Here is an 11,284-nt window from a genome sequence, read left to right as displayed (position 1 = left end):
AATACAATAGAAAAACCTAGGAAAAGAGGTACAACAAAACTAGAAAGAAAAAATAAATACATATTACGACAACAGCCTGTGCATCTTTATTGCTTTTTCTGTCAAAACAAGGAACATAATCACAGTATACGGCTGAAGAGATTACGGCTGAGAAATGTCCTTTCACAGAGACAAGAGATCCATAAACATTCATCGACACACAGAACAAGCACATACATCCAGTGCCACTGAGAAATACACATTTTTCCTTGAAAGCTCTTTGTAGAGGGAACGTTAATGTTTTCACCAACTCAAGGTAAATGTAGGCTTAGATTTGAAATTCAGATATATAGTTTAAGCATGTAACTTGAGCTATAGCCGTAGAGCTTCTTTTCTGCCAGTTGATATGTAATCTTGAAGAAGTCAGTGTTAACATTAACCTTAAATCCCTATAAACAGTGATCCTGGCACCAAGCTATGTGTAAAGCACCCTATATGTTGTGGAATGATGGTAAGTGAACCATATGAAGTCTTCCTTTATTCTTATGTCCTGAAATCTGGTTATTAAAACATGCCTTTTACTCTAATACTTCAATATGTCTAGGTAGTGAGGTATTTTGGCACTGTCCAGTGATGCCTTGTATTGAACCAATTTTCATTCACTTCCATGAAGTTGTCAAGTGAGGGCACAACAATGCCCTAATTTGGCTCTGACGTAATGCAAGCTATATTTTATTGCAGATACCATTGACAAGAAAAAGTCTTGCTGCTCAAGCTCTCAGAAGAGGAAAAAAACCTAAATTACAGCCTCTAAAGCCGGAGGAGGAAAGAAATCCTGATTTCAGCCACTTTTTTGACAGCAGACATGTAGGTGAACACTACTATAGAATTTTTCTCCCTGCATGATTCCCCTTGTGTTGGGTGCAGAATTTGATCTGAAATACAGAGAGGATGGGAGGAGAAGAGTTTGGCATTGGGGACCTTGTGCATAAGCTATCTGCTCAGTACAGTGGTTTGAGTGAAGATCCGTATATGCATGATGACAACCAAAAAGTGATTATCAGAATTGGAAGTAAAGACATTTGTTAACAGGCTGATCTTAACTAGCAAAGTGTTAATCTGAAAAGTGGGTGGTTTCTTTTCCTTCCAGGTCTACAATAAAGACAAGAATCTTGGAAATACACTCCTGCTACCTTGGATTTAAAACAAAACTGTTTAAGCGTACTGTGTAAATTAAATTAAAAAATCCAATTTTACAGAAACCTAAATGGTCTGAGGCTGTGTTTGGAGCAATGGTATCATTAGTGTGGTGCTGGGGCTTCTGACTGCTCAGTATTTTGCTCGGGAGTTTTGATGTTGGTCCAAATTCTTATTGTTCAGTATTCAGATTATCCAGACATAGGCTGAAAGTCTTATTTATTAGGGCTAGAGAGCAGTCAATACTATCAGCTCCCAGCCTTTCACCCTAAGGAAACTGTGGTGGGTAGCAGAAAGCAGTTTCTTCACTTTTTGCAAACCATTCTGTCATGTACTTAGCTCAGAGCATAACGTGTCCTCTAATTGATTTTTTGGCCTTGTACTGCATGATTTATGAGGAACAGTTACTGTTTAGTAAAGACAATGTGAATGCAAGTTGATAAAACTAAATGATTAACCACAAAAACATAATACTGCCAAATTATGTCACATTATGCATACTGAAATCAGTGCATGTGGTGTGTTTCATTCAGCTCTGCAGCTTGACTAGTCCTCCTTTTTGACTGCTAACCAAAATTACATCCTAAGTCTCTGTTTTATGCTTCTGAAATCTAGACAGCCCAGGACCTGTCCCTCACTGGGGTTCCAGTGCCCTCAGAACTGCTTGCAGGAGCAGCCCTTTGCACAAATCCACTTCTGACTCCTTAGCCTGTGATCATAGCTCTAATTCAATCCTTCTGAAAGCATCACTGAAGGTACAAAATATGTGGTTTAACTGCTAAGGAGACGGGGGACATGTCAGTTGACAGGTTTGCACAGAATTCTTAGACATTCTTTTGCTTTACTTAACAGACAAAGCATGGGTTTTAAAGTCTTCTAAAACTTAAACACAGGGCTCTTTACCTAGATCATTGGTGTCTTCAGAAGTGTTTAAGAAGGTGTACAGCTTGCAGTTTGTTGTCTGTCCTTGAATCATTCTGCAGCTGCCCCCAGGCTCCTGTGCAAACAAAGCTAGGTAAAAATAAACACTTCCCATCTTTCTCAGCTCCTTGTGCATTTCTCCGTATCTAAATTGGGCTATTGGAGATCTCTCCCCCAGTGCCTTCTTGGAAAATTGCAAGCACTGAATCAGAGGACTTCCTCAGCAAACAGCTGATTTATTCTGAAAAGAACTTTTTTCATTTCGGGGCACACAGGAACAAGTTCAAGACAAGTCTGTAGAGCAAAGCTAAACAGTGCATCTCCCAGCCTTGTCAGATGCAGCCAGCAGTCACAGTACTCTGGTCCTTTCCAATATTAAGAAGTCAGAGCTATTTCTTGGTGAACTAACCAATCCTGAAACACCCACAGGCATTCTCCAGCTCTAAATCATGGCTTCTGCAGCGTGTGTGCAACATACAACAATGGTACATTTCCCTTCAAGTACTATCATTTTGATGACAACTTTTATTATTTGTAAATACTTCTCTATGTATGTTTTTATGTGTGTGAGTGAGACAGTGACTGGGAATATTTCATCCAAATTACCTTTTCTTCAGTATCAAAGAGTCTATTGCATATTGCTAAGTGGCCTGTCAGAGGCTGAGCTATGTCACTTACTTACTTACCTTTTTTTTACATTTAGAATAATTGCTCTCCTACTTTCTCATGCATAGCCAGATCTTCCTTTAAAAATTCCTACACATATTCAAGTTTCTCTTGCTGTGTAGGCTGCTATCACAGTGAAACCACTACTTGAAGTGCTGTCCAAAATCCATCTCCTTGGGAGATGAATTGCACTTTCCTGTTTATCTATCTTTTTTGTCTGCTGTCCTGTATATTAAACCTAAAGCATGAAAGACAGACACAGCACCTTCACAGTGCATTCTTGGTTCATGACCAGGTTCTAATCATGACGTTACAGAGAATAAATGAATATGTCTTTAGCCAATTTATTGTTCATGCCTTTTTTAAAAAAAGGAAATAAGCAAAAGAAAGAAAAGATAATGGCTAATGTGTCAGGTCATTTTGCAAATCAATAAAAAGTGACATTCTCAGAAGGGAGATTCATTGTCATATGACAGAGGTTTTTTGCTACCTAGAATGAAAGCTAGTTAGATCAATTTCCAGGAAAAAAATAGAAACCTTTGGTTCCAACACTTTTGTCTGAGGTTTGAGTCTTTAGAGTTGCTGGGCCCTTGCAGTTCAGCTGAAGACATATAAGCGAACACGATGAGCACCTTTGAGTATCAAGTCTTTAAGCTCCCCTTTGAGAACAGGCATAACAGGTTCAGAAAGTTAATGTTTGTAACACATGTTGTATCCCTCCATTGAAAAACTGATATTTATCTTACAGGACATATTTGGCAAGCCAAAACATGAGAAGCTTTCTTTATTGTCTTAGCTGATGTTCCCTCTTGGCTCACAAAGAATTTATTCAAGCAACTATTGTATTCTTATATTTTGTATTTATTCCCTTTTCACTCACCGGGAACAGAGTTTGGATTTGAACTACCTCAAAATAATGCAATTATTTTGCATTATTTGCACACAAAATGTGCAATTCACTGGGCTAGCTTTTCCTGAAAGAGTTTTGCTTACCTAGTTAGCTGTTTTCTGCTAAGTGTGTTAATGAAAAATGTACTTGATTTTTTTGTGAACAAATGAATATTTAACAAATGGCTCCCAACGTCACTTGAAATATCTTGAATGAATGTGTGTTACTGAGCATAATTACTATCTTCTAAGCAATTCAATATGTTCAGGGACTTAATTTATATGGAATTCAAGTGCTTTTACCTTGCCAGATTTTACTCCCTATTTGTTCAGTGCCCAGTTACTACTCCTTGTCTAGGGCAATGCAGGTGCTTGCCAACAAAGTGAAGTCTGCAATGTTCTTTGAACTAGTGAGATAAGGGAACTAATCTTGAGCAAGCTTTGGCAAAGATGACTGTTATAATTTTGTTATGATTACAACACCTGGATTATTGCAGTTTTATCTGATATAAAATTAACAGTGGAATTTATATCTAGCTACTCCTAAACTCACCAGTATAATATATCTGAAATCTTGCTAATTCTAAGTATTATTGTTCAATAGGTAATTTACTTGAAGAGTCTTCTTCTTTTTTTTTTTTTTTAATTAAAAGCTTTTGAGATGTCCCTTGGAGCAATATTTTTCATGTATTAACATTGGTTTGATTATTAGGATATATTTTACTTTCCCATGGTGCCCTCCTATTAGACCCTAAAATAAGATTTCGTTTACAGCATTCACAAGGAAGGTCAGGGGCACTGTGCCATGCATTACGGATACATAAGTGACATTAGCTGAACCATGTTCTTACAAGAGTACTTACTTTTTAAACCACTACTTTGTGAGAACAGCCAGATTGTTTCAGACCTAGGGTCCATCTAGTCCAGTGTAGCTATCTCCAACACTGGAGAAAATGGATGCCATGGAAAAAGTAAGACCAGCACAATTGTATCATTTTCAGCTGGGGGAATTTCCTAAATCTGATTAGTTTGTTTAATCAGTAACTCTCTCTTCCAAGTACTTGGCCTTGAACACACTTTCTTTTCTTTTCTTTTTTTTTTTAATCCATCAAGTTTAGAACAGCTGCATAAAGAAGCGCTTCCTTTGGTTTTGAACCTGGCACTTTGCTTGGTGGCCCATAGCTCTTGTGCTCAAATAAAGTGGACACTGAGCCCTATCAACTCTGTTCTGTAGAGCTTGTCAGACCTACCCAAGTCATCTTTTACAGATTGAATAGTGCAAGCTTACATGGTCATTCTTCATAGCAAAGCCTTTCCTTATCTTTGATCATCTTCATTGCCCCTTTTCCAACACTTTCCTATCCTTGGTATTCTCCTTTCCTTCCTTTAGCATGAGGAACCAGAGCTATATGTAGGATTCAAAATGTAGGTGAATGATCTATTTACACAGGAATATACAGAGTTTTTTCCCCCTATTCCTTTTATAATAGATCCTAACACTAATTTGATTAACTGCCTTAGCACTCAGCTGATATTTTTGTGGAACTATCATAACACCATGATCTTTGGCCAAAGTAAGAATGAGAAGTAATATGACGCAATCCTTTATTTTCCTCATTTAGCCCTGAAATTTCAATCCATGTTGCTTGTAGTGGTGAGTAGGTTGGTAATTTTATTGTAAGCTGCTTTTAATTTATTGCAGTATTCCATGGAATTTTCTCCATCTTACCTGTGTTTTAATATACTGATATTACAGTAGGCCACTAATGAAAGCCTTCATTTGATAGAGTTTTCATGTCTTTCTTGTTAATAGATGTCTCACACTGAATCATGCACCTTTCCTAGCTCCAAAACCACAGAATGAAGGAAAGGTGATCACTCACAACCCTCTTGATTTTACATTCTAGCAGTTTGGTTCACCTTTGGTTCTAACAGAAACCCTCTCTCCTTTACGGGCTCTCTTTGGTCTGCAAATAAATAGTTCCTAATGAGTCAGAAATCTTCTGCCAGATACCATCCTCCTAGCCAGGCTTTACAACTGCTTTTCTACTTTTCTCTCCAGTCCTGCATAGGATACAGTAAATATTTCAGAGAAAGTTACTGCTAAAGTCCTGGTCTCCAGCCTTTTCCTCAGAGCAAAAAAGGTTTTTGCCTCCAGAATTTCATGCTTTTCCTCTTCTGTATGTAGTTGATGTTCACCTGAATAGTAACTAGAAGCTCCAACCCATGGTTTCTGAGGCTTACCGCCTTTGCACCAAGTAGGCAAACAGTATGATTCTTCCTATACACAAGCCCCAGCTGTCTGTTTGCTGGATGACAGCATCTTCCACGTCTTTATCCAGCCACTTGCTTTTTGCTGGACATCCCAACTCCAGAAGGGTACCTCCAATAAGTGAGGGTACACAGCCATAAGCCAGCTGTTGCTGCAGTCATGTTTCGCTTCACTAGGCGGTTTGATATTTCTGGATATCTCCTCTGTCAGCCTAATTCTCAACAGAAGTAGGCTGCTCTTTTTGAAAACTAAACTGCTCAGCAATGTAAGGTGTCCTTCATGGACATCTCTATAACCCTGATTTCCTCTGGGTCAGCTGTCCCACCCTAAATATTCAGAAATATCCATGCACTAGCTGGTTTCTCCGTAGATTAAGTACTCATATAAGTCTCCCTCTCTCCCTGCAAGAAAAGTACTTCTAGAGCTTTCCTTTCCTTCTACCTTTCAGAATAGATGCAAGAGCAATTCCTATAGCTATCTTTTTTGCCAGCTGGTCCTTCTTCCATTAATCTCCCTAGGCACAAAAAACAAAGACCAGACAGCCTCTTCTGCTACTACCTCTCCACTAGAGCCAAAAATCTTATTCAGTCACTTCTCAAATCCTCCTCCTTCCATGCTAGAATTGTCCTTAACTGAGGAACATATCATCGCCTTGTCTCCGGCTTTATACCTGTGGCTTGGTGGCCTCCTTGCACTCACTGGCCCAGTCTCACCCCCCAGACGCTTCCCTGACAGGGTTGCTCTCCCTTAATAGTCTTGGTTGGCTACCTGATTGACTAAGGGTGGGAAATCATGATTGTACTCCTAGGCTTTGTTCAAAGCCTAAAGCTCTGAACTTCTGCCACTTAAAAATGTTGGCAGAGATTTCTCCAACTTTTGGCACAGTACAGGCATAAATCCATTCCTGCGTTTGTTGAATCCCAAGAAGTGGAAAATTTTATAAAAAGAAAAGACTATTAGGATTGCTCTGAAAGTGAGGCTCAGCACCGCAGAAATCTATTTTGAGATTTTTCCATAGCATTGACCTCTAAGAGCTTTTCTACATGCGGGTGTTTATTTCAATTAAGGTAGACATCTTGACAACCTGGAGGAACAAGCCAACAGGAACCTCATGAAATTCAACAAGGACAAGTGCCAGGTCCTGCACCTGGGGTGGACTAGTGCATAGCACTGATCCAGGCTGGGGACTGACTGGCTGGGAAGCTGCTGCACTGAGAAAGACCTGGGGGTGCTGGTGGCAAGGAGCTGAACATGACCCAGGAGAGTCCCCTGACAGCAAAAGAAGGCCAACAGCATCCAGGGCTGTATTAACAGGAGGAAAGCCAGTAGCTCAAGGAAAGTGATTATCCCTCTTTAATCCTTAGATGAAATCTAGAATACTGCATGTGGGTTTTGGGACCTGCCAGACAAGAAACACGTTGACAAACTGGAGTGAATTCAACAGAGAGCCCTCAAGGTGATTGGATATTGGAGCACTTGCCCAGTGAGGAGAGGCTGAGGGAGCTGGGCTTGTTCAGCCTGGAGAAGAGGCAGCTTTGGGGGGACCTACCAGCAGCCTGGCAGTCACTGTGGGGAAGTTATCAAGAACATAGAGCCAAGCTCTTCACTGTGGTGCATGGTGGGATAATGTGAGATGTTGCACATTAATTGAAACTGGAGGTTCAGACTGGATATAAGGAAAAAAGAATCATTATGAGGGTAATTAAGGTTGCTTAGAGAGGCTGTGGGATCTCTGTTCTTCAATGCTCTCAAGGCACAACTGGCCAAATCCCTGAGCAACCTGATCCAATGCAGTGTCGACCCTGCTTTGAGCAGAGTGGTTGGACTAGAGACCCTGTGAGGTTCCTTCCAACCAGAATAGGTCGGTCAGTCTGTGATAAATATGGAGTCTGGTTAACCCCAAAGGGGACATTGTTGTTCCAACATGAGACCATCCCCTTCTGTATTACCTGCATTTCCTTGCAGAGGCTTGCCATATGCAAGTGATCAACAGTATTGCTAGCAACAGTTTACTAAGGATCTGTTGGGAAGAAAAAACTGCAATTTTCAAACTTCTGTAAAAAGCAGACAACTCTTCTTTAGTTGAAGAAATAACTATATAAGGAAAATAAATACACTGAAATTTATAGCATATGTTGATTTTTAATGTATATTTCTCATCTGGCTATGGGAGAGTTTTGCCATCTAAAACAAGGGACCATATTCTCCTTTGAGGCATATACAAATCCCCTTAGCTTCAATGGGAACTGCATATACGTAGCTGAGGGCATGGTTTGGCCCATGGTCAATATTCTCCTAAAAGTTAGCAAGTCTTCTTCCTGCCCTTTTTTCTCTTGTAGCATGCATCTTTTTCTTTCCAAAGGTTCTGATGTCATTTCTGTTGTTGCAATTACAGAGTTCATCTACTTTAGTGGGAATATGTTTGAAGTCTAATTAGATTTCTTGAGAAAGACCTTGGGTAATCTGAAATACAACTCCACATGATCACTTCAGGCCAAAAGTGTCACACAGCAATATTAGACCAAATATTATGCAATTGCTGTGTAACTCATGCTCTCTTGCCACCCATGGGTCGGTTTTGAAAAGCTTGTGGAATATATATGACATATCAGAGAAGTGCCAGATATTCTTCATATAGTCCATGCTCACATTTCATATGGAAAATGTCCCTTTTTGTGATCTTTCCTTCCCATATTGAGCTAAAGTTTGTCTGTTACACTGGGGTGATATCATTGATGTCAACAAAGTTGCAAAGCATAACTTGGTTCATTGTAATTTATAAATACCAGGAAGGCTATTTTAATTTATAGGGAATTTAAAGGGGATTTATTGCAGATGTAAGAGAAACAACAGACCAATGTCCACCATATGTCAGCAAAACATAAGAGTACCAGAGTGGAAAATTTTCTATATAGGGTCAATACTGGCCAAAAGTGGAGACTATCACAAGGCATAAGGAAGTAACACACTGAGGCCTTCTCTATCTGGGACCAGCACCACAGACAGGATAGCTCCTGTGACTTTTGCAAGGAAAGCCTCACATATATCTGAGATCTGTTCTGATACCAGTGGTTCAAGGCCAGGTACAGGCTGCACCAACAGAACTAACAAGATAAAACAAAACAAAGTAAACACAGCTGTAGTCTACGCTCTCTTTTTGAGATATGCATAAGTGATTATGCAGAATTATTCACAATACTTAAAAATCGATATTACAGCCTTTCTGAACCAGTACTGGCCTTGTCTGTCTATTGTGGTGTTTACAGTGGGTCTGAAATCAGATGTGATCTGCCTTGGGAGGCAAGGAAAGAGTTCAGGGAGAGGAGGGGATGAGACTACATGTGTACATGACTGAGCTTTAATCAGGTGGCCCATCACAAGGCACACATGAAAATACTGGGGAGTGGGGAGAGATGCTACATCCTATCTTACGGCATCTTATAACTTCCCTCATACCCAATGTATAAGTGCCTCTGCTTTGCAATGCCAAAGGAATCCCATCCTGGACTGGGTTTTGTTTTTTGTTTTTTTTACATTATAGTGACATTTTGTTTACAGTGGTGATATTTTCAGCTCAGAAGAACACAGTGTGTATTTACAAACTGTGAGCTATAATTCGTTCTTAGTAATTTGCTGTTCAGTCATAGTTACTTCGATTTCAGTGGAATAACGATAGCGAAGCTTGCGCCAGGCTTGTCCCAAGAAACGACTGTGTCTAATTGCTGGGCATAGCCACCTTCTTGTTGAAATGCCACAGCTGTTTAATGCAAGTTAACACTCCACTGAGCTTTAGGAGAGGGTGCTATAAAGAAAGTCTTACCTGATAGGAATTGCCAAAAGAATTTAATTAGCCAGAATGCAATGGCACACACTGAACTAAAGCTGACACATCAGCTTTAACAGCCCTATGGCTGAGGAGAGCACCCAGGCATCTCGGCACAGGGAATAAGTATTTGGGGTTATTCCTGTCCCCTCAGCACGTCCCCCACAGCTCTGCTAGGGGCCAGGGTGCCACCTACCCCTGTGCTACTCCCCACCACAGCCTCAGTTTCCATGGAGGTTTCTCACTGAGGCACTGAGCAAGCATGACCCTACTAAGACATTATGAGATCGTAGCCTGGGGTTGTATGGCCATAAGCCATTACTAACATGCACTGAACAGACTAGGAAAAAACAGTTTAGTTTTTCTGTGTAAAGACCTTGAACCAGATACAATAGAAACCATAAAATGGGTATGCATGTTGCTGAAGGTCAGAGAGAAATGTTTTTTCTTTTTTTTCCTTTTTGCTGTTTTTCCCCCATTCTGGGCTTCCATAATATTGCCTAAACCATTGTGATGCAGCAGTTATATTTTTCTTATTAAATTAGAATCCTAAGGGGAAAATTTTTCTCTCTTAAATTTCTGAGGTGAAAACAACTGCATGGATGCCTACAACTGAAGGGAGCCCTTAGCTGCTGACTGATAGTTTATAAAAAAAATAGACTTTGGCAGGAAAACGTGTAATTATGAGAAAACTTAATCCACTGTAGAATATTGTATTGCATTTTAGAATCAAATTGCAGGCTCCCAGCTATTTTAAATATTAAACAGAGGAATATAACAAAGAGATGCTATAAACAAGGTAAAATGTAATACCACCGACTATAACTTTAGACAAGAAAGGCATTCTGCCACTACAACAGTGAAGGTAATTTGATTTCATAGGCAGAAGTACTGGATGCATTTTTTTTACTATTATTAATGGTTTTATTTTCCTGCAAAAAGATGGGCTGATTGACAATCTAAAGCAAGTCTAGGCTAATGCTGATGTTTTGAAAAAAAGAAATGAGTGAAGTTTGGATACTTCAGTTTAGTGCTTAATGTTAATTTCCCATATTGTGCAATAAAAGTGTCAAGAATGTGGTGACGTTTTACTGAATTTTACTTAACTCATGTATCTGAGCCTTCTTTGATGTTTTGGTGTTGCTTTTTAACTTAATAAACAAGAAAAAAGGTAGAAGTCCAAGATTAAGATACAAACTCAGTGTATTCTAAAAATATGCATTACTAGCTTGATTTATAAAAGATGTATTTCTCTGGCTCCAATCAAGTGTTCTTTAAAAGAAACTCTGAAATCATCCATATTCCTTCAATCTTTCTTGAAATTCAAGATGTAATATAGTAGATGCGTGTAGGAACTGGCTCTAAGAAAAAAGTGAGCTACAATTAACTTTGCAATGGTTAAAGTTAAAATGAAACAGAACTGCTTTCAGTTGCTTTATGGGTTATATAATTATGGAAACACAACTCATCAACTTACTGTCTTGTATTTTCCCACATTTTCAACGATGGATGCAGCAGCTACGTCTGAAAAAACAAAA

General features: G+C 39.4%; 1 protein-coding gene across 6 annotated transcripts in view; it reads left to right on the top strand.

Annotated features, from left to right (window-relative positions):
- ITGB8 (integrin subunit beta 8) overlaps nt 1–11,284 on the top strand; it is an 83,671-nt gene that overhangs the window by 50,664 nt on the left and 21,723 nt on the right. For 5 of the 6 annotated variants that reach the window (XR_010387646.1, XR_010387645.1, XR_010387644.1 and 2 more), the window contains one exon: nt 721–846. Coding sequence is in view for 2 of the 6 variants with exons in the window: in XM_064506331.1 (XP_064362401.1) it covers nt 721–846 (126 nt within the window). In the remaining 4 variants the exon portion in view is untranslated. Of the gene's footprint in view, nt 1–720; nt 847–1,129; nt 1,242–11,284 lie in introns of those variants that run through there. The other variant, XM_064506332.1, reaches the window with a different exon arrangement.

The sequence above is a fragment of the Dromaius novaehollandiae genome, chromosome 2 (assembly GCF_036370855.1).
Source record: "Dromaius novaehollandiae isolate bDroNov1 chromosome 2, bDroNov1.hap1, whole genome shotgun sequence".
Classification (NCBI taxonomy): Eukaryota; Metazoa; Chordata; class Aves; order Casuariiformes; family Dromaiidae; genus Dromaius; species Dromaius novaehollandiae.
The sequence above is the reverse complement of the archived record's forward strand: the minus strand, read 5'-3'. Positions and strand labels throughout refer to the sequence as shown.